Raw genomic sequence first — 24,783 nt, forward strand, 5'->3', positions numbered from 1 at the left:
CATTCGGAGAGTTGGCTGAAGTGGCCGTTGTGTCCCTGCTGGCAAGGCGACGTAACTGCAGTGACTCCACCAGGTAGAGCCAAAGACAGGAGGGTTATTTATCAGATTATGTGGTCGTTAGAAGATAATTACCCTCGGGGGGCGAAAAGACTTGGGCTGACTTTCATCTCAGACCTGCCTCGACAGAGAGAGCGAGGGTTGGAGAGACACCGTGAGAGGGTTGAAAGAGGTAGAGCGGAGTGTCAGAAGATACCGAGTCTTCAAACACCGCAGCGTTGGAGGGTGTGTGTGTGTGTGTGTGCGTGCATGTGCGTCACTTTAACCCCATAATGAGTAGCCTGGAGGGGGTCCACAACCATTTGGCAGTTCTTCATTTCCTGATTTAAGAAAAAATGCTCTATTTAACCTTTTATCTTTTCAACAGCGGGACGCAGGCCCACACACCCATGCAATCATGCACACACACACACACACACACACACACACACACACACACACACACACACACACACACACATACAGTACGCGTACGGACAAAATAAGTCACACACACTGGCTGTGGTCTTGCCACAAGACTTGCGCAATCAAGCTTATTTTGCCCTCACAGGCCAACTGTGTGTGAGTAGTTGTAGTCCATATATCTATGTGTTGAAGTTGATGAGTGTTGTTTTTATTGTGTGGTGTGTGTGTGTGTGTGTGTGTGTGTGTGTATTTGTGTGTGTGTGTTCGGAGTGAGGAGGCTGTAATTAAGCAAGATCAAACCCTCAGGGTTGGGGAATTAGCCATGACTGAAGATCAGAGGTTTTTTCACTCCAGTCTGCGACATGGAAGAGTGAAATCAGAGGTTTGGAGCCAGCCAGACAGATTCTGACCGCAGATAGGAGATAATGGCGGCTTCTTCCTGTGTCTCTCTCCAACAAACACACTTTGAGGCTTCCGACAGGATGGATTCAATTTTCATCTCTTCATGTGTTGAATCAAACTGATTTGACCTAAGGTCACATCACACAACGTGTTGCATACCACATCCTTCATAGACCCCCCCCCCTAGATCTATAAATACCTACAGATCAGGTTGGACATTATTCTTAATGATGTTTATCTTGTCAGGATTCAAAGCAGATGTGGAGATGTTTCATCCCTCCTTGACAGAAATATGATTTATTTTATAGTAAAAACAAATCTCTGGTAATAGAAAATATGCTCTATGTATTGAAAATTGACAAGCAGTCAGAGCACAGATCTTCATCACAGTATTTGATGAAGGTGAAAATTCAGCTTCTCTATGCCACATGATTAAAAAGTAATCTCGGTATAAGTTCCCAAGAGTTTTAACAAGTGTAATCGTGTTTTCTTTCCTACCATGACACCTTAATAGCGTAAGTGTTACCTACAAGCACCCACAGGTGTGAAACTAGACCCAAGTACAAAAAGCTTTGTTTGAGTACATTTGGGGTTTTGACGTCAACTTTAGCCTCTTGACTAATAGACCTAGCAGAGAATTGGACAATTAAGTAAACGGTATAAGTGATATCACCAACCTTTATTGAAGCAGAGGTTAGCCAACGGTGATCTGTGCTCGCACACATGAGCCAGAGGAATGCCATGGGCTGTTCTGCTGCAGTTACATGTTTATGGGGGATGACGTGATGCTAACAGGACAGTGAACTCATCAGGACCACACACACACACACACACACACACACACAAACACTGACAGCACTACTGTTGGCAGCTGCGCTTAGATTCATGACTCCACTGTTTCATAAGTGGAGTTTGGTGAAGGAGCAGGAATGTTTGAAAGGATGGCGAACGATTAACGCTGTATATTCACTAGGATTAATTCTATCTCTGATCTCCATGCCCACCAGGAAGAAGACGCAAACATGTCAGAGAGGAGAGGTCAGAAGAAGTCCATTTTCCTGTCATTATTGGTAAGTTTTTTTTTTTTTTTTATCTCCTCATTTCCTGTCTCTACTGCCGTAATCCCCTCTGTCCTCCAGCTTTAATACCCGTCTTCAGCTGCTGTCAGGCTTTCTTTTTTATTCCTATCCTATCTTTTTCCAATGCTATTTCTTTTCCTCCCACGCTTGATTAATGCTACACTTAAAACTTTCAACTTTAAAATTTGAATTTAGTCAGTGCAACACGTCGTTTAATACTCATCCAGTGTTCCTGCGAAACCCTGGCAAGAATGAAACACATTCAACCGGAGATAACCGGATGCGGTGCACATGTGCAGAGATGAGAGCTGAATTTACCGGGGTCTACTGGTCCTCTCAAGGCATTGTGGGATAGCTGTCTGCCCAGATCTAGCATGGTGTACTGGTATGACAGGAAGTTTGTTTTTCCAACTGTGGAAAACTAAGGAAGTCAAGATTATTATTGCAGCGTCTTCAAAGTGAAAGCGCAGCTCATGGAAAGAGTTTATGTAAACAACGCCTGCCGGTAATTGCTCGATAAATACTTACAGTGACCCTTAAATGTGTCAACACACCAACAAAGAAGAAGGGCAGCGGATGTTTTGTACATATTTAAACATATTTAAACAAATAAGATGCTTGGTGGTTGCAAAATAAGGACCTTGTGGCCATGTTAAAGGGGCATTCCACCAAATTTGCTTGAGTATTGGCCGTATTACCTGTAAATACAGGCCAAATGACAGGACATTATTTGAAATCCGGTTTATACCTCAACAAGATTATTTGGCCTGAAATGATGCAACGTATAATCACTCATGCAGCGTCCTGCGTCTGCTGTCATGGGATGAGGAAGAGAGGGAGATGTTATTAAAACAACGGAGAGAAGATGGAGAGAATTAGTCACGCACTCGCTTGCTTTCCCGCCATCATTTTCTGGGCTGCAGATGATTTCTTAAAGTCAGTTAGTTTGTTTGGAGAAGCACGAAGTCTGCTGGTAAAGCCATGAACACCAGCTGCTCCTTATTACAAAGAGCCACTAGGACACAATGCCACACACACGCATCCACAGAGACACCAATACAATACACAGACACACACAGGCTTATTCCAGTGTTGTGGAAACTGTCTGATTCACACACACACACAATGATCTCCACTAATCTGAATTGATGAAGTCGGGGTTGTGATGTTTGTTTTCTTTGCTGTTTGGTTTTTGTCAATTAAAAAACGATGATGCTGATTCTGCTGAATGAATCAGTATCATCATCATCTGGTGCAGTTGTTCATCTCTGCTGCTGCTGCTGAAGTTAATCTGCACATCACATGAGTTGGTGTGAATTTCTGAGTTTTAACAGACACATTTTACAACATGTTGACTGACAGTCTTACATTTGTCTGTCCCTCTGTCTGTGGCTCTGTCTCCGTCTAGGTGTGCTGCATGTTTGCCAGTGCAGAGTATTCCAGCTGTGGAGAGTACGAGTTCTTCAACCAGACCAGTAACAGCTGCCAGGCCTGTCCTCAGTGCCAGCCTGGACAAGAGCCGCACATGGTAAGACAAACGCAAGCACGCACATACGATCCAACAATTAAAGGTGAACCCATTAAAAAAACTAAAATTGATAAATAGCATGAAAAAGTGACCTTGTGAACCCTCATGTCATTTCTCCTCAGACCACACACAGTCACACATAGCTGCAGTGAAGAGTGCCTAAATTGTAATTTCACTATGGTTTATTGCTCCCATTGACATCCACGTGAAGGCATGCATTAGAGTGAATGACTTGCAGTAGTCACATAGTGATTTAGCCCCCGTCAGTCAGTCTGCTGGCAGCCAAAGAAAACACAGAGCAGGTAAGCGCTTCAGCGGGCACCCCGGGGTGCCACACCCTCTCAGGGGAGGCGGCTGCAGGGGAGAGAGCTGAAAGGTGGACAGAAATAACTCTTGTTAAAATAAAAAGTGTTTATGTCTGGGCACATGTCTGCGGTCCTTTCTATTGCATTGTTTACAGACGAATTACAGTTGCATCTGTACCTGTATCTGCACCTGTAGACACATGCAGAAATGATCTGCCTACTTAAACCACAAACATCTGTCTGTCTGTGGAATGCATCCTTCGGGAACCGTTCATCTTATCGAAATTTGAATAAACAGATGACCAGTACTTTGTAGAAGTCGGTGGGGTCCGGGGCACAGACTGGTCTCAATCTTGACAATAACATTCATCGAAAAAAACTTCCAATTTGTCTCAAAAGGAAACACACAACTGTTTTTTGCAGCAGTACTTTCCATTGAGACAAATCACAGAGAGTTTATTTTGACTACCCAATAACTTTGCATAACTGAATATGCTCAATAAAGCCCCTTAAACCTGGTTCAAACATTCATTAACTGTCACTAGCTGGCAATAAACAGTTTCTACATTTCTCTTTGCCAAGAAGTTCATGATATTTGAAGAAAATATAAGGATCCCAGTTTGTTACTGCTGCCTGTCCTTGTTTCCTTTACCTCCATGAGCTGGACGGCATTCAAAAACAAAATCAAAACAAAATCACATGAAGGTTCCCACCGTGTCAGTTTAGTTTTCCCCTTCCGTTCCCACTTCCGACCTTCCTGACCTTGTGTTCAATGAGCTTCCAAGTGCTCAAAGTAAACATCCCAACAATGCGCTGTGTTTGAACTTGTAAAATCAAGTGATCCACTCGTCTCCCTCTCTCTCTCTCTCCCTCTCTGACGGGGACGAGAGGTTCAGTCTCAGGGCTCGGTCATGAAAGGGTCATTTAACCGTTTGTGATCGGCAGAAACATGAAGGAACGAAGAGGTTTAATCAGTGAGATGAGAAGCCCCTTTGCACTTTCTCCTGCCCGTCTGATCCTCTTGGTGCCACAGCCTGTAATTCATGTGCTCTTCTCTTCCCCTGAGTTCCCCCTGCATGTGTGTGTTGACACTCTTTTAATCATGGAGTAACCATAGGGTTTTTCTCCACACTACAGAGACTTCAGAAAGTACATTGCCCCCACCCCCCCCCACCCCCCCAACACACACAATGAAGACGTTCAAGGCCGCTTTTAACTTGCATCTTGTATCCAGATTTTTTTTCTGCTGTACATGAATGTGTGCTGTACATGAATGTGCTGTAAACGCTGGAGTCAAACTTATATTTCAAAAATTCGTAACTGTCACTGGGTGAGGAAGAAAGTGTCTGTAAGGTGAAGACACATAAAAGGATGGGGTATTGAGCTTTCACACATCAGCTATCCTGATGTGTGAAAGCTGCAGGCCATTAAGAGTATGGTCCCCGCGGCGGCCTCCTGGGCTGGCGGTTTGAGACGTTGCACCGCAACTTCCTCGGTTTGATGGGTCCCGGGAGATTTGTTGCATGTCATCACAGTGTCAACTCTCTCCCTTCAATGTCAACCTTCAAAATAAAAGCCAGGAAAGTGCCAAAGAGTCCCCTGTTGGTTTATAATTCCCTGGTTCTATCGACTTCCGATATCCAAGAATCAAAGAGGCCCCAAATTTGCTTTGAAAAGAAGCTTTCGACTGGTCCAGAACAGCTTTGATACAGCAAACAGAAGCAGAGCCGTGGTCAGCCTGTGTACAAAGAGATCCAAAGCCATCTTTAACCCAGAGCGACAGGATCCTGTCGATGGCTCAGCACAGTGTCATATCAAACGGTCGCAGCGAGACTCGCGGACGTCAAACAGAAGATAAGTGATATTAGATTTCTTTAAGAATCGGCTCTAGCCCAGAGCGAAGAGGCATAGGCTTGTTTTTAATAGACGGATGAAAGTAAAAGGGAACTGAAACATGAAAGCAAGGGAGCAAAAAAAAAAAGAAAGAGAAAGAGAGTATGTTTTTGTATGTGTGTGTGGCCTGTTCGGCCTCCCCGCCGTGAGGAATTACCACGAGGAGATGGGGGGAGATTGATGCAAGAAGACAGAATGATGAGGTGGTCATTTTAAACACTACCAGGCATTGAGCGCTGTACACACACACACACACACACACACACACACACACACACAGGGACCTCCGCGACCAATCAGATGTCTATTTAGTCATTTCAACAGCAATGCCAGATTTGCTCATGATATGGGCAGAAACAGATGTGCTCGAGTGTTTCTTTTTCCCCCCTCTGTGTCTGCAGCACACACACATCGATCTGAAGAACGTTGAGTTTATTTAAAATTGCATTAAAGGTTTTTATAAGTACTGATATACACACGTCTTCATGATCCTATGTGTACGTGTGTGTTTTGCAGACCTGCGGCTACGGTGTGAGGGATGAGGACTTTGCCTGTGTGCCGTGTCCTCACGGGAAGTATTCCAAGGGGAAGTACGAGATCTGCAGACGCCACAAAGACTGCGACGCCCTCTACAAAGCCACGGTGCGGGCGGCGGGGACTCCGGACAGCGATGCCGAGTGTGGGCCGTGTTTACAGGGGTAAACCACACACAAATACAAGCTTCAAACCCCATGTGTTACTGTACAGAGGCCATATAACTGATTATTTGTGAATATGTATTACACGGAGATTTACATGGAACAATATGAGTGCTCAGATCCTTGTGTAGATGTTTTCCGTACACTTGCTTTAGAGTAGCCCGAGCTGCCATGTGAACAGACCACCCTGCTGCCGGCGGTCCCACGCTTCTCCCTCGCTGTGCGCACAAACACACACTAAATCCTCCGCTCCGCCATTTGCACATGACAGCTGTGGATGCAACCCCTGTCACTTAAAAATATTAAGTCGGGGGTTTAAATGTTACCAGACCTCCCTCTCCTCCCTCTCCTCCCTCTCCTCCCTCCTCCCTCCACGGGCTCCTCTCTGCAAACGGACACAGTTTCTATCCGAGAGCGTTCGGCATGTTGTTTTTAAAATCTGGTTGCTGAGGCACTTGATAAAAAAACATATTTCATTCGATATGTATGATTAGATGTGAGAAATGTATAATTAGGTGGGTCTTGAAGGCAAACGTATGAGAGACGGATGATTCGGTGGAATTGGATGAACCCTCCCACTCCAATAAGGAGAGCGAGCGTTGAAATCGTTTCCTCTCATCACTCATCTGGATGCTGTCCGGCTGCCTCCTACTTTTCTTGGCTCTCGCTCCACTTCCACAGGATGTTTTTTTGTGCTTTTGATGAGTGCGATCGTTACAGGAAGCAGCGTGCACCGGAACATAGTGTTTGGTCATGTCGTGTGTGTGTGTGTGTGTGTGTGTGTGTGTGTGTGTGTGTGTGTGTGTCTGTGTGTATGTCTGTGTGCGGCCGCAGATAGAGTCCAGTGCGTGTTTGATGCAGAGAAAAACAGGCCTGAACATTTGTTAAAGTTAAAGCCTGAAGCTCAGCGGAGGTGAAGAGCTGCAGGAGAAAGAGACTTCAGCACTTCACATAATGAATTAAAGACTAAATAAATACTCAGCTAGTCACTATACAGTAACTACGTTTTGATAATACATAACACCTGTTTTAAGTGATGAAGATCAAATATTTGTGCAGTGAGATAATATTATTGGAGAAAATTTGAAAACAGATAGCTGCTGTGTGACGCATGTTAAACTTTGTAGGGTTCATAAAAATAAGGAACCATGTGCAATGATCTTTGGCAAAGAAATTCATTCATTAGATTTTATCTAAATGTACAAAAACATATAAACTTTTGTTATCTTATTTTGGTCCGACTAATATAAAGTAATATAATGTGATTACGTTATTCACTGACATCGTTGTTTATTGTGCAATACTAGTGTTGGAACTTGTGCAGCAATTGCAGTTTAAAACCATCTGTCTTCAGGATTTTTGCAGAATATCTATAAACATTGAGCACATTTCTGAAAGAAAAGGAATTCATATAACAAACTGGAATAGCACTCAGAGAATGCAGAACTCTGCCAAGGCCAAACAGTCCCCGAAAGAAACACATTTAAACCCACTAGAGACACTGTTTTATTTGGATCAGCACCAAATTGCACAAACTCATAAATATCTGTACCCTGAAAATGTCAGATGTTTTGTTCATCAAGATCCACGGAAATCTGGAGAAAGTTGAAAATGAAAATGTTACAGAAGGTGAAAAATGTATTCTTGATCCAATGTCCAATGGAGTTTTCCTTTGGTCATTTTTGTGTAATCCTGCCAACTAACAAACAAAAAAACAAAGACACAACTGCCTTGGATGAGGCCATAATTTTAAATATTGAATTAAATGCATTATTGCCATTTTTCTGAAAGAATCCAAAGCTTGTTGATTCCAAGTGCACAACATTCATGTGTAGCTTAGTTATTTGTAGTTTAAATATAAAATCCATCTTCTTCAACTTCAGGTCCACCAACATCCATAGAGATCTCATGGAATTACACACAAGACCGAACCAGTCACTGTGACATACACTACAGATATCTGACGGCACCTGCGGGCTGCACAACAACTCTGTACGCACGTACCTATGGATGCTTCTGCTCTCAAGCCTAAATGATTTAGCTCCACTGCCACTCATTCGCACATCCAGGCCCTGGTTGCCTCTCCCTCCGTTCTCCTCTAATGCACGTTGAGACGCTGGAGACTCAGGGCGATGTCTGTACCGAGCCAGTGTTTAGTGCCTTCGGGGCGTCAATTATGTACATTTCTTCACGGAGTCAAACTTTTCACCTCAGCTGCTTCCCCATACCTCAGCACTGTGCATGTAGAGTGTGCCTAGAAGGTAGGGAGGCCACATTATCCACACCTGCCACGCTCACTGGGGTTTGCTTACCTTTAGGAACAAGCACAACTTTTTAAGAGATCTATCCCACTGATAGCAGACCTTTTTGTCTCCCATAGGTATTACATGCTGGAGAACAGACCCAGAAACCTCTATGGGATGGTGTGCCACTCCTGCCAGAACGCACCGCGCAACACCAAAGAATGTAAGAGCTGCGTCTTCACACTTTCAATCCTCCCTCCCTCCCTCCCTCCATCCCCTTCCTTCCTTCCGTTCTTCATCCTTTGCAATCCTTCTCCACCGCCGTCCTCTATTTATTCTCTTCTCAAGCGTTAATTCCCCATGTTTTTCTTTTTCAACACTCATCTTCACAGCTTTCTCTGCGCAAACACAGATCTGGTTTCCGCCAGATTAAAAAGCCACCAAACATTAAAGTTTACTATCTAAATGAAAGGAAATAAAAGAGGACAGGCTGTTGTTAAAAGCAGATAAAACTGTGTGTCAAAAGCCTGGCAGAGGTTTAAGGGAAACAAGTGGGGGTCAGATGTTGTGCCGAGTTCCCCCAGCCTGGCTGCTCTCCTTCCTGTCACCGGGCCTCGCTGGTGGACAGAGGGGTGGACATCCTCTGCCCTTCATTATCATCACTCATAACCTCACTGCCCCTCATACCTGACTGTGTGTGTGTACAGTGTGCATGTGTGTGTGTGTCTTTTGGTGCCAGCTGTTGCTGCGACCACATCAGTGGACGATAATATCTACCAGAGGTTGTCTCCGGGTTTTATTCTTCTGTTTACCATCTGCCTGAGCTGCTCATAAAAATGTCTATACAATTGCGGCACAAAGAGTGAATGTTATCACGTGACACGTCGATTTGACCTCCACACATTGGTCCTCTGTGATTTCAGGAGTTTTTTTTATCCTCAGTTATTTGAAATGCTTTTCGAAACCCCAGCAGATGGCAGTCAAGGGAAAATTAAGTTTTGATAAGTTGCAGATTTTATATTTGCATTTGACAGAGGTGATAATACTGATAGGGATGTTGCCACCATAAGATTTCGTTGTTATAGCATATAAGCATTTCTGCTAAATGAGTCCCCACAACTGTAGTGTATTATTTTTAAATTAATTGTCACTAACTAATCTGGAGATTGATCATTAACAGCCCCTGCACATCTCATGCACAGAGTAGTTGGATTCATCTGTTTTTATCTTCCTACCGAGATGTGTGCATGTTATCAAGCCATTTAGTTGAAAATCATCCTCAGTATTTAATCAAGGAGATTAATGGATTCTCATTTTAGCAGTCATCTTCTGTAAGGGGCAATTTTACAGAAATTGTCAAAACAGTTTTGCTGCAGAGAGGGAGCCAATTATTTATGTTTTCCTGCTGTGGCCTAAGTAGCTCTGTCCACATGGGACAAACAGATCGACAGTGTTTTTGAATCTCACTGATAAATACATATATGCAGATCTATATATAGATAAGTATAGATCTATATATAGATATAGATGACGGAACATTATTTATGGGAACATAATTGCTCAAAATTCCCCATTGAGTGTAATTGAATATCCCAGAAATTAATGGTGTTGTTGTTTTGTCACATTTAATGAGTGTGTTTGAAAACCTCAAAAAGAAGCCTCCTCCTGCAGCGCAGAGGGGAGGAGTGTGTGTGTTTGTGTGTGTGTGTGTGCGTGTCCCTGTGCGTGTGTGTGCATGTGCGCGTGCTTGCGTGAGTGTGTGTTCATGTGCATGTGGATAATTAAGCACTTGCTTTTCAACAGCGCTGTAATGTCTCTCCCAGGCATGGAAATAAGTGATTGCACGATGGTGTGAAGATGTGCGAGTAAGATAGATAGAATGATGACAAATAATTTCATTATTCATGGTGTGTTCACATTTATCCAGGTTATTTGGGGGATTGTCCTTCTTTGAGTTGATTTCAATATTTAACATTTAAGCGTCTTGTTTCCCAGTCATGTGTCTGTTTCCTACAGTTTCCATATCGATTCAGCTCCGGATATTCACATCACTCTTGTTTCTGGCTGTTCATGCAGCAGCTGTTTACAACATGGTTTAGTTTGAAGGTTCAGTTGTTATAACACTTTGGTTTTTGTATGGTCCAAACAAACAACCTGTAATATGGATATTGGTGATCTTCAGAGGTGCAGATGAATTTTCTCACTACTCACTATACATGGCCATCAATATCAACTACTGACCTTATTCAGAATAGGCATTATTTCCATTATAGTTACTTCTTTATACTATTTAAGGTTTATCTAATTTTGCAAGAGCTACGACTCCTTTTTCATCCTTCCGTCTTCAGGGCAAGCGTAAGTTGGTAACTGCAAAATGCTGTGAAACTCCAATAGGAAGATATAATGTGATTACATGTGTCAGTAATAAGTCTCTTATTCAGACTATGGTCTTAAGGGGGTTTATATTGGAACATAGGTGTCCATGTAAACATGGTCATTGATGGGACAGAGCCAGACTGGCTGTTCTCCCCTATTTCCACTCCTCAGGCTTATCCAAGCTAAGTGGCTGCTGACGACAGACACAAGTGTGGTATCAATATTCTCATATAAACGTTGGCAAGAAAAGCAAACAGGTTTCCCAAAATGTGCAACTATTCATTCAAGAATGTTTTTGATTTCTGCTCCAGAAAACGTAAAATGCGTCACTGCTTTTCTCCTGACCTGAACCGGACAATTTATGTCTTTTAATGATCTGACACAGATGTAATATCACTATTGTGTCGAATCCGTCGGTGAGACGGATGAGAACTGGCAACGCAACCTGTTATCTGAAATAACTTTGATTTGTGTTGATAGAAGATAACATCGCACAGAGCATCCTTTATTTCTCTTATGTCTGTTAAATCAACTTGTGATACATTTTAATTAAACGCCTTTAGATCAGAACCGCCCATCTGCAGCAGTAAAAAGAAAAGGAGCTGAAAGCTGGGAGTTCTCCTGAAGGCAGGCTGACACTCGCCGTGTAATCTGTAAATTACCCGGCTCCTGCCTACCTCTGAGTCTGTGTGTGTGTGTGAGAGTGTGTGTGTGTTATTTTGTGTGTGTGTGTGTGATAATTAAAACTTTAGTGGGTATGAGAAAGAAAGATGATTAACATGTTAGTGCTTGCGCTGATGCTACTCTCTGGCAGACAGACTCTAAAGTCTGTAGGCATCGCTCAAATTCCACTATCAACTTTGGGCTTTTTATTGACTTTTTTTCCCGATCAGCTGCCTATACACATAAACGCTTAAAATAGATAAGTGTATAAGTTTAAGAAGAGTTATGCTCCCCCCCCTCAGAGACACCAGACACACGTGGGACTATATTCAAGTTTGATTCATCGGAGGTTAACCTTCGATTCATCCCCGCGTTAAAGACGTATCACGCTTCTCACCTCAAACAAAGTGCCCTTTTTTCATGTTGACGCCGCTCTGTAATTCTGCTCCTCTCAGTTTGTTTGGACCCGGGCATCCAGATTGCCCTGCAGTATCACCGCTTTGCAGCCTGTGCTATTCAGCCTTTGAGACGTGATTAAGAGATGAAACCACGAGACGCTAAACAAAATTCCAGTTCAGACTCATATCCTTGTCCCAGGGAGTGTAAACACATACCCGGAGTTAATGTCTGCAGCCACAGGGCACCGACGTGTGTGTGTTTGTGAGTGTGTGTGCGTGTGTGTGTGTGTGTGTGTGTGTGTGTGTGTGTGACATGAGTCTCAGAGGCCATGGGAAGTGGAAGGGCGCATGCCAAAAAGGTGAACAGTATATCAAGTTGGGGAAATAGAGGACTGATTAAGAGAGCAGATTTACGAGCTGCCAGTGGTTTTATAGCTCAATTAGAAGCGAGTAAAAACAATTGATGAATAATCCAGTCGCAGAGACGGAGACGGGGGGGTTCATAAGGAAGAGAGACATCTGGACTGCGAGTTGTTTTCTAGCGCCCGACCTTCACTACAGTTCAGGACAAACTGTTTGTGTGGGTAATTTGATATTTTAACGCCTGCAAACCATTTTGGGGGGAAAAATCTAAAAGGTCCATAAAATGCGAGGCCAAAGCTAACACGCCACCACCACCACCATCACCACCAGTGAATGATCGGATGTGAACTCTGCCCGGGACTAATTGGAATGGTTTGTGGTGGAACAATCTGCTGTATTTGACATATTTTGGAAGAAAGTAGTCATCCGGTTAGAACAAGGGTACAATGCTTATTCTGTGTCCTGCTGGAATTTGAATGAGAAGATTGATTCCACTGTGTGTGCAGTACATGTGGTACAACCAGTTAGATATTAGAATCTAACTGGTTGTTACAATGTTAGAATTTAAATAGTAGTTTGATACAGGGACTGATGGGTTTCCAGTCCTTGTGCCAAGGGGATCTATCTTCATACTCACTGCAACAAAATTATAATTGTACCAATCTGTTCATCTAACTGTTGACGGTAAATAACCGTATTTCCCAATTGAGAAATGGTTACTTTAATGAAAGTTGGCAGCGTTTTGCTTTAGGAAACTGGGACTGAGGTGTGTTTATGTGTGTGTGTGTTTACAGGCAAGCAAAGCATTAAACCAAAAGAGAAACCTCCGATTGACCCTGGCAGCACGACAGTGTTCCCTCACCTGGATAAAGGTAAATCCAAATACACCCGGATGAAAATATACACTCATCTATCATCTTTTATCATCCCTTCTCACACACACACACACACACACATGCAGCCACACACTCTCTTACACAACTTTCAACCATCAATAGTAACCATGGCTCCATGTTTCAGGTACCAATGGACAGGGTCACCTAGCCACAGCTCTCATCATCGCCATGTCAACCATATTCATCATGGCCATCGCCATCGTCCTCATAATCATGTTTTACATCCTGAAGGCCAAACCCAGCGGCCAGGGTGAGCGGGGCCCGCACACACAACCACACACACACACACACACAGGTGGGCATTTGTGATTAATGATGCTTCATGTTTCTTTGTGCTTGTGTGTGTGTCTGCAGCGTGTTGTTCTGGACAAGTTGTGAAGACAGTGGAGGCTCAGACCATCAAACAGGAAGACAAGAAAGATGTTCCAGGTGAGACAGGACAAAGAGGCGCACACACACACACACACACACACACACACACACATTCGTTTGTACGTCTATCTACATCGAGGACCCTTACCCTAATAGTAATCATCCAAACTAAAAGCCCTACCCTAACCCCTAACCCTTAACCTTACCCTAACCCTAATAAAACCACTCTTTCAGGTCTATGCTTAAAATGGTCCTCACAAAGATTTGAATAAGAATTAGTAACAAGACGTGTTATTTAGGCGTCTAATAGAATCCTGTTTGACGAGCCTCACAACCAGAACTGCCTCAGTTCCACTTTGTATCCGTAACAATGAACAATGAATCTGTTTACATGCACATTAGTCTCCTGGTTATGAGCCTCACCCTGGTGTTCATTATAATCTGGATGTGATGTTTACATGAAACTTAAGTAATGCTGTTCTTCGTGTCCTTGTATACATGATCCTAATATTATCCACATTTTTGGCCATATGGATGAGCGCAGGCACGCGTTTGACTCAGCGTTTCATTGAGCATGTTCAGGCTCCTCAGAACAGGCAGAAGTGGTTTAATCCAGGGTTCTGAAATCAAATTGCGATATTTGAAGATCTTATATGTTACAATTCTTTCTTTTTTTTTGTTAAGACTGACGTTGCGATTTTTGTGCTAACACATACAACGTGATTCAACAATGTTCAAACCCAGAGAAATCCACAATTTCATTCAAGGCAGTGGACAATTCATCTCGGTCGCGACGGGTTAAACTTCCAGAGCAAATGCCAGAGACAAGAAACAGTGTTGACGACATCAAATCCCATGATCCCACGCTGCTTCACCACATCATCAAACTCGGTCTTTTGAGATTGTCTTGTTTAAGAGACCCCTAGTGGCATTTACATATTATTATTGATTTAGATAACTTTAACACATCATTGTTTCACCCGTAAAACCAAGGAAGCCAATCAAAGTACATTTCCCCGAGGTTAGACAGACTGTGAGATCATTATTTTGCAATTTGTATTGCACAAATTGATATGTTGAAATTGTGTCATACAACGCGTTAAATGGCTCTAATATAGTGGCAGGGGGTGTTTTTATACTCTACTGTGTGTAAGCAACATCTGTTTTACGTCTCCTCTAATGTTCTCAGTGTTTTCATATCCGCGTTAATATAATAAACACACCGGCAGACACCGATCATCTCCACGTCTCCGTAAACTCACACGTCGCACGGCCCCTTCATGACGAGCCGACGAGCCGAGCGCTCAGTGGCAGATGCACTTTACACTTGAGCCACTTCAAAAATACACTCATGATAAAAGCACAGAGGCACTCGCAGCTCCGCAATTATAGCAACAAGGCAAACTGTAATTTTGTATTTTTTCTTTTTTACTCCTGTACGACAAAAATAATCACAGTGACCCAGCACACAATTTGCGTGACAGTCAGATGAGGCACGAACACGCTCCACCCAGCAGTGATAACAGCGACATGTGTATAATTTGACTCAATCCTCTTCCACCTGGATTCAGGTGGCTGCGAGCGGCTTACCTTCTAAACCCAGACACTCTTCATATCAGCTGTAATCAGGCTTATCGTCGCTTCAGTGTTATCCAACCATTTCCTGTAGCGCTGTGGGCTTAGATTTTCTTTTATTCTTCTTTTTATTTGACGCTGCATATTTCATTTCGGGCAGAAAATTCTTTATTCTCTGGCACACGCATGTTGCATCATGGGACATCTGCGTTAAACATGTTGTCGGACAGATCTCATCCAATCTGACTGAATCCCATTTGAATGTTAATGCGGTGGCGTCTCCGTGTGTCAGCCTGGTATGTACATGTGTGTACGTGTGATGATTTCAGCATGATTTATGCAAATGTGTTGGTGTGTGTGTCCGTGTGTGGTGAGGGACCTGCAGCGGGATGAGTACCTCGTGGTGGAATGTGAAGCTTCCAAAGCTAAAGCCACGAGTCGCTCTAGGCACCATCTCTCCTGACAATGATGCTCTGTTCAATTTCACTCGCAGACTGACTGACTAACCATTTACATGTGGCGTGGATGGGAAAACGCACACACACAGACACACACTCTGACTCACACTGCCGCAAACACATTGTGTTATGATAAGTTTGCTCAGTTAATGGCTGCTAAAAATGTTTTATCTGAGTTGTGAGTGAATGTTGTGCATCTGTGTGTCAATACATTTGGGATGACGGGTGTTTGTGCGTGTGTGTGTGTGTGTGTAAGTGTGTGTAAGTGTGTGTGTGTGTGAGAGTGAAGCTCATTGCTTGAAGCTCTACCGGAGCTGTCTGAGACAGAGTTAATAAGTTTGTGTGAAGAAAGTCACTCATGCTTGAATACACACACACACACACACACACACACACACACACACACACACACACAAACACACACGCACCTACACCGTTTCTTTGTTACACTTAAACATTCACTCCTTCTTCAAGGTATGAATTCTCATCAAGCCTCAGGAATTGAAACCTTTTTAGAATGGGAACTTTAAATTGTTTTTTCTGGATCCTCTCCCGCTGTGTTTAATATATTTGAGAAAAGGAAACGCATGTGAACGTGTGTGTCTTCTCGTTCTCTCTCTTAGACAATGTGGTGATCTACTCAGAAAAGGACGAGTTTGACAAACTGAAAGCCCCCCCGCTGAAGACGGTCAAAAGGTGAGAGACGCCTGTTGATTCATGAGCAGCCCTGCTCCTCTTTGGTTTTTACGTAGTTTGCTGAAATGGTTATTAGTGATTATTCGTTAAATCACAACAACGTACGCTCCTTGTAAAAAAAGAACTGGTACAAAAAATATAAGATATGATTGTTTATTGATAACTATGGCGATATGTAGTTGTAATATCATTTTCTTCTATATCTTGACAAATACACAAATTCAGCATTTTCACATGATAGAAATGGAAATAATGAAATTATAATATATACTATACATACTATATACACATACTATATATATGGGTGATATACTGAGTGTATATAGTACGTGATTTGTTTTTTAAACACCATTGTGTGCTTATCTTTGTGTGCGTCTTTGGGTTTGTAAGTGGCGACACAGAGACGCGACACAAAAGAATGAAGCTTTCATCATTTTTGCAGCATCTGCCTGTAATTAAGCCCTGACACAACAAGTCACTGCAGTAGGAGCATCACTGCTGCTGGCATATTTTGTGTGTCTTATCCACACAAACATGTGTGTGTGTGTATGTGTGTGTGTGTATGTTAAACACAAGTGCAGTTGAGGTTTTCTTTTGTACTAATGAAGCAGACAGCTGAGACATGGTTTTTGCGGGGGGGGGGGGGGGGGGGGGGGGGCTGAGGTGGAGTATAGTTGAGCCCTGAAGCCTAACCTAACCCTGTTGGAGCCGATAGGGGTATTTATTCCAGGCTTCACCTAAAACCACCACCAGGTGAAAGCACATCCTGGCAGACAACAAAAGGACGACCGTTTTTCTCACCTTCATCTCTTTTGCATATATTTCATCCCCCCCCAGTGCAGACAATGCTGCTTTATGGGAGCTGGCAACACAACACAACATAACACACAAACCTACAGACAGCCTTTCTGTTCAAATGTTATGGTTCTTGCACAAAAAAACAAAAAAAAATAATACTTATATTGACTTTCCAAGGACAGGGAATGGGTCAAAATCAAATAATAGATGACACACACACACACACACACACACACACACACACACACACACACACCTCCATTAATAGTGTCGTATAGCATCATGCCAAAGGATGTGCTAACTCACTGCTAGAACTGCCAGCGTGGGTGTTAGATTTCCAGGAAACAATGGCATTTGTGTGTGTGTGTGTGTGAGTTGAGGAAAAAGAGCATGGGACTGGGAAACAATGGCGTTCTCTGTCAACAAGGTGCTTTTGGAGGGAGATGATGGGTAATAAATATTATATTATACGGTATCATGTTGTTAAATCACAGGGCTATTTCAGTCAACCACAGGTAACAGCCACGAAACATCCGCAGCTATGGCAACAACAGAATCATTCTTCTACGAGACGTTTTCATTGGTCAAATGGGGCAAAGATCATGAGTCATTGTGTGTGTGTTGGCTGTCACTCGCACCTTTAATTATATAGCAGAGCAGCAGGACTACACACTCTGCCGATAAATCCAAGGAGTGCATATTCATCGATATGTCTGAGGGCAAATCAGAACAAAAGTAATCTTACATCTGAGGATAATAATAATTTATCCTGAGTAATTTAGTTTTTTTGCTAAAAGCTTTTATTCATGACAAAATATCGTTGTGTCCTTGCAATGAAAATAAGCTCCAACACATTGTATTGTGCAGTTTGATAACTTGTGTGTTACTTTCCAGACAGTACGTTTTTTTTATGTATAAAGAGTACTGTAAAAATATATAGATTTGTATAAAGGTCCAGTGAATTTAGGGGGATCCATTGATAGAAATGGTATAATATAATATTAATAATAATTTTTCATCAGTGTATAATCTCCTAAAATAAAGACTCATTGTGTTTCCTTTACCTTCAAATCAGTCATTTATATCTACATTGGGAGTGGAACCTCTCCTACAGACAGCGGCGATTAAAAGTTAATTGGTACCTTGTTTTTAAATTGTATTAAAAGTTAGAAGTACTTCTGAGTGTAAAAGTTAACTGCATCATTATATCTGAGTCACGGCTGCAAGAGGCGGGGTCTAATGTTACCTGACTGCCCTGATTGGATCAGTGGACCAACTCCCCTCTTGTTACTGATTTCATTTAAAAATATAGAAACCTAGAGGAGGCCTTTTACAGTTTTGTTACCTGAAGGCTACTGCAGGCATGTTTTAAATGAGTTGCCTACTAATAAAGCTTAAAAAACAAAACACAAGATATACAACTCACGTATTTCATTTAATTGTAAGTTGTATAAGAGTTAAATGTAAAAACATTACCTGACTATAGTGGTGAGAATGTATGAGCTCAAGAGAATTACTGGCAGGAGATCATAATCCCATTTTAACCTTGTGTCTGGTCTCTGAGTTTTATGTAATACCAGAGAACATGTTGCACATGTGTTCCAACGAGTGCCTTTGTGTGCGCAGTGAAAACGATGCATCCTCCGAGAACGAGCAGCTGCTGAGCCGCAGCATCGACAGCGACGAGGAGGCTGCGTCCGACAAACAGGGATCAGCCGACACCACCAACACCAACCCGCGCCTGGTCAACCTGGGCAACAAGCCCGACCTCTGCCTCCTCTCTCTGGGGCGGCATGAGAGCGACCACGCCTGCAACGGGTCCCCCACCATCACCTCCGGCCAGGCCAACAACGGCCCGAGTCCCAACCACGTCAACCACATCGGCAGCAACAACCACATCAGCAACATGAATGCGATCAATAACAACAATAAAACCCCAGGGGTAAGGAAGAAGGACCCTTTAAAGAAATGACTGCAGTAAAAAATATGATTATGAACAGATCTCCGGCTCAGCATCATCTGGAAATCACAAAGTGATTTTGTTTTTTATCTCGCAGATGCTACAGAGTCGAAGGAAAAAGATCCTGGATCTGTACGCCAGAGCCTGCAATGTGACAGAGGGTAAGGCTGGAGTCTCTCAATACTGTGGAGGAATTGAACTTTTTCTATGAACTGCATTTAAGTGTCATTTTCAAAAAAGTATGTTGGTTCATGCACTCATATATATAATATATATAAAAGTACTACGGACACTAAGCCATGGTCCAGTCTTCCCCATGATTGTGGTTACAAATAATGAAATAGAACGAGCGATACACTGTATTTATTATGAATGAATATTAAGTTACTTGAAACTTTAAATTAACAAATGCTTGAAACATTTTAGTTTAAGTGTAATGGGTCTAGGATATATAATTTGTCATATTCTTATATAACTGTCAAAAAATGATGAACTTTATCCCGATATTCACATTTGTTTAGATGCACCTGTAAGGCCGCTCTAACCCTCCTGTCCCCCTGCAGGCCTGAGCCCCACAGAGCTTCCCTTCGACTGTCTGGAGAAGACCAGCCGCATGCTGAGCTCCTCCTACAGCAGCGAGGCGGCCGTGGTCAAGACGTGGAGGCACCTGGCCGAGAGCTTCGGCCTGAAGCGCGACGAGATCGGCGGCATGAGCGACGGCCTGCAGCTCTTCGAGAGGGTGAGCACGGCGGGCTACAGCATCCCCGACCTCCTGACCCGCCTGGTGCAGATCGAGAGGCTGGACGCCGTGGAGTCGCTCTGCTCCGACGTGCTGGGCTGCGGCGAGACGACGGCGGTCAACGGGCGGCAAGCGATCAGCAGTTTCCACAGCCAGCTGGTGTGTCAGTCCCAGTTCCCCTCACCCTCCCAGCGCTGCGCCAGTGTCTAGACGTGTGGTGGAGCAGAGACTGAAGAGACTGGGATGCCTTACAGTATACATTTCAGTAGGGACAGATATACTGCTCCGACCAGGAGGACAGCACGTATACAGCAAACATATTACACCCATCACATGAAGAATGTCCGTGGACCTTTTGCAGGCACAGTTCTTTTCTTCGCCCATCGTGGTTCTCTCGCTTTCAAGAAGCTAGCAATGTGAAGCCGTTTCCGTAACTCCCATCTTTCTAAACTTTTACAGAGTTTCAGAAAGAAAAAAAAAATGAACGATTGCCCGAGTTCAGATTATTCTCGTTTGGTTGTTTAGATATTTTCTGCTTTTCAGGAACAAAACAATCACGATTCATTTGAGACTTTTTACTTTCTCAAATTCCAATGGAAATAGTTGGTTTGACTGTGCGCTGGATGCAACACCAACAAACATTTCGTCAGCAGTTTTAAAAAAGATACACAACTATAGTCAAGAGTGGAATCTGGGAGTTGAATGACTTATCTGAAGAGTTTATTAGATTTGCTCTTTTCAGAGTTCAAACTACACAATTCACAGAACTTCTCTGCTGCTCGTGCGAAGTATGTAAATCAAACTCTTGCTACGGCTACTTCCTCAGCAGTGATCCAGTCTGTGACCCCCCTCACCCCCTAGTCATTCTTCCAGTCTACACCCCCCCCCCCCCATTTCCCCTTTCACCCCTGCGCTGCGGTCTTGCGCTGCCGCCAGTCCTAATTATTTGGCGTGTGGCTTGCCGGGCCCCTAATAGGCTGAGGTGTTGTGGTTTACAGAGCGGGTGCAAAGTGCCTGTGATTTCCATCACCCAATTAAGCATTTAGGGCCACTTAACCACTGAAGGCCCGGTGGAAAAGCTATAAAAAAAAAAAAATGTGCATTAAGAAATAGAGATGCCACAGCAGCAGGCGTGACTAACTGCCTCTGGGGGGGGGGGTCTGAGCTGCGAGCCGGCCGTGGTGGAGGCTTCTGTGGCTCAGTCATGCTCAGACAGGATTTAAGCTCTCCTCTACCCTATGGGACCAATATAGCAAATGAGAACAACGTGCAGTTCGTGTGGGTCGTCCACTTCTGATAAAAGTAGCCGAAGCCGGTTTACGGTTGTTATGCACAGAGACTGAAGTGTGTGTGTGTGTGGGGGGGGGGGCTCCGAACAGCACCAGGTTAAACTTTACGGAAAGCGTCATGTTTGATGCACTTCATTAATTACAGATTAGAGCCGACAGATAAGATGGTGGTCAACGTCCGGCTCTCTGTGCTGGTGGAGCTCCAGAACTCAGCTGGAACCAGCGATGCCAAGACGGACTTTGATCTCATTGCTCGGGAATGGGACTGATCTTTATCTGATGCCTGATGTTGTCAGCATCGTGTCCCGTGACTGATCTGCACAGAATCAAACACATCACCTGCTGCCAAGTTCTCCTGTTGACTGCTTTTTGTTCATTCTTTTTTTTTAATACTGCAAACTCTGGGGCTGGACCCTCGGGTGCTTTAAATGAATGTGCATGTTCACCAAGCATCTATTCATAGTTTATTTCCTTTTTAAATTCTCTTTGTCGAGGAAAAGAAAAAGCTCACGATAAATATAACTGCTTTATCAGAGCAGGGCCGTCTTCATCAGATCCAGTTCAATTCGAAACATGTTTAACTAGTTATTTTTATGATGTTTTATACTGTTGAGCTTTGTAAATAATATGATTGCTGGACTGAATTGAAATGAAATGGATCCAAGCCCTGATTCCAGGCACGCGGAATCTTGCCTAACACACAGTATATTATGCTGATAGACAGAAACCAAACATGGATTTCTTACCTCAGTAGCACAAACATAATAGTAGAACATGTAGAAACACACATGCAAAGCCATCACAGAACCAAAGTATAACTGTATATATAACTTATTATTGTACATAGTGTATACATTAATAAAGATGTAATGAAAAGATGGCTCGGTGTCTGACTTTTGTTTGAGCTGAGTGACGGTGGACTGGACCTTCAGGACTTCGGGAAACTTCTGATTGTTAAATGTTGCTAGTGGTTTCCAATCAGATGTATCTCAAATGTAGCTTAATCAAGATAAGCAGTAGGTGGCGCTCTTTCACTTACATGGGTTAGCGAATTACACATTAAGTATTAATCTATAGACTTGCTTTGATGCGTTGCTGCCCCGACAAAGTCATTTCCTTTCTATGACTGACCGACTTAAGACTTCATCAAACTTCCTGCAAACAGAAAGACTTGAAGTCAGACTCACACTGAGTGAGTGGCTCATGTCAGTGATTTGTTCCCACTGGGCGACTGACTCAACCAACCTTCAAACAAGTCACTGACATAAATCACTCACTCCAGTACGCCGTGCCCATTTGCCCACTGAGAGCTGCACTGAGCTGAGAAATGGAGGGATCATTTCAGGAAGTAGTTCATTTCCGTTCATTCTCACAGAACCACTCATGAATAACACTACACCAGACCTCATGTGGCTCTACTGAAAAAACAGGAATCAATCTATCCAATTTACGCTGTGATATTTCAATTTGGACCAAATTTATGGGAGTAGAAAGTCATTATCATCAATTAAGCATAACAAATATAATGTAATTATTCTGAAAAATGATATGCACTTATTGAATACACATACATGAGGTATATCATGTTTAACAAGGGATATTCTCCATCTTGTCCTATGTTCATGTCAGAGGTGTAGGACATTGAAACACATTAAAGGTCCACGATGGACTTAGGACACATTAGTAACCATTACAGAAGACATTGACAAGGTTGGTTAATGGATTAGAGACATGGAGTGGAAAATCACTAATCATAACATTTTCCAGAGCATTCAAAACTCCCACAGTTAGTTATAGGTCATTAAACGTGGCACATTACCTCAATGCTTCATTACATAAAAAAAGACTGTAGGAAAAGATGAATGGGCCTTAAGTGCATTCAGGGATTAGTTCTGGCTTTCACATGCACTTTCATCTCGTCCAGTGTTTTCTATCACAGGATTAATAAACAATGCATCAACACTACAACGTTTTCTCAACTGGGAGGAACTTTTGTCCTGGACATCGTAAATTAATGTAAATTCCTCTTCTGGCCCCACTTATCTTTTTTATACTGAAGACTTTAATTTTCCCAGCTTCGTGCCATTAGCCTCTACAGATGTCACCTCAGCAAACATCTCTATCATCAGGCTTTCACTGTGTGTTTGTGCCAAGATTCCCGAGGCCTTAGCTTAACAATTAGGTGTGTGTGTGTGTGTGTGTGTGTGTGTGTGTGTGTGTGTGTGTGTGTGTGTGTGCGCGCTGGCTGGGGATCTTAAGGCTGCTTCATTGAGGCTCTGTCTGGCAGTGGAAATGCCAGTGATGCTGCTGTGGGGCATCGGGGCAGCATTGAGGTCTTTCTCTCATCATGTTTCAAACAAATAATCCATCCAATTTGAAGAGCCTCTTACTCTGATAACACAAGGGTACACATTTGTGTGTGTGTGTGTGTGTGTGTGTCTTCAGGGTCTGTTTCTGCGTCATAAGTGCTCGGCTTGGCTTGACTTTAAATGAGGAGGAGGAAGCCGGACAGGCTCTTCAGGGCAAGAAATGCCAACCATGACACTAATTCAACCCCTGCCATCACCCCCCCCCCCCCCCCCCCAACACAAAACGTTCATGCAGACACTCATCCCCTGTCAGCCACCTGCAAACACATCAAACAGTCCAGGTATTAGTGTCCACACCTCAGTCAGGTGTATTTCCTACTGAACGTCTAAAGCACAGGATGAACTGTTGGCACTCTGTGTAATTGCATTTCTTTCAACTGCCATTAACTCCAGTAGAAGTTTGGAAAAATCCTTTGAAAGAAGCTATTTATAAAAAAAAACGTCATAAAGAAATAGTTTAACACAATAATTCCCCCGTAAAAGATCTAATCGCTTTAATTCCAATAGCACAGCTTGACCCTGACTATGACTACTTAGACTTATAAATAAACAGAGATGCCTAAAGACGCTATAGACTATTCAGCTTTTACCTTTCATGGACATTCTTCATATGACATTATATCTGTATGACGACTTTATAATTTGCAGTGCTCTTTTTAAACAGACTTGTTTGAGATGGGCTGTTTTGTTCGGCCTGTGGTGGTGCTGGTTGCAGACTGCAGATACACAGAACTCTGAAGCTGTGCCACCACGGCTGCACACAGAGCTGTTCACCTGTTTATTCTGGGTTCTGTGAAGCTTGACTCTGGACGCACAACCACGAGCTGGAGAGTCAGTTGTTGCTGTCATGGTCTACACAACATTGATGAGTCCCAGCCGCGGCTCCTACAGAGCGCTGGTCCCTTGTTTATTCTAATTTTATTCATATTGAGTTTATCAAAATGGATAATGGTTATTTAAGATGGTGACTGTGGGCCTAACTAAAGCCTGAAGAAGAACCTTCTGCTTGAAGTCTATTGCTCCCGACCTTCTTCCTTTTCTCCCCCATCTCATCAACACTTCCCTGTCAACTGGCTGTTTCCCCAAACTCTCTGAAGGAGGCAAGAGTAAACCCTCTCCTGAGGAAACCCACCCTCGTCCCGTCTGAAGTAAACAACTACATCCGGCTCTCTTCTTCTCTTTCTTTGCAAAGCTCTAGAGCGATCTTTCTTTAATCAACTC

The 24,783-nt window shown here is 43.2% G+C and overlaps 1 protein-coding gene across 1 annotated transcript; it reads left to right on the plus strand.

Annotated features, from left to right (window-relative positions):
• Positions 1-1,879: 1,879 nt before the first annotated feature.
• Positions 1,880-21,263, plus strand: edar (ectodysplasin A receptor). The gene is made up of 11 exons (XM_062401923.1): positions 1,880-1,934; positions 3,352-3,471; positions 6,186-6,367; positions 8,748-8,833; positions 13,205-13,282; positions 13,431-13,556; positions 13,661-13,735; positions 16,335-16,407; positions 18,832-19,147; positions 19,263-19,326; positions 19,729-21,263. The coding sequence occupies exons 1-11, from the start codon at positions 1,887-1,889 to the stop codon at positions 20,112-20,114; spliced, it is 1,554 nt and encodes a 517-aa protein (XP_062257907.1). The 5' UTR covers positions 1,880-1,886; the 3' UTR covers positions 20,115-21,263.
• The last annotated feature ends 3,520 nt before the right edge of the window (positions 21,264-24,783 follow it).

This window comes from Platichthys flesus, chromosome 13, assembly GCF_949316205.1.
Source record: "Platichthys flesus chromosome 13, fPlaFle2.1, whole genome shotgun sequence".
NCBI classification, from domain to species: domain Eukaryota; kingdom Metazoa; phylum Chordata; class Actinopteri; order Pleuronectiformes; family Pleuronectidae; genus Platichthys; species Platichthys flesus.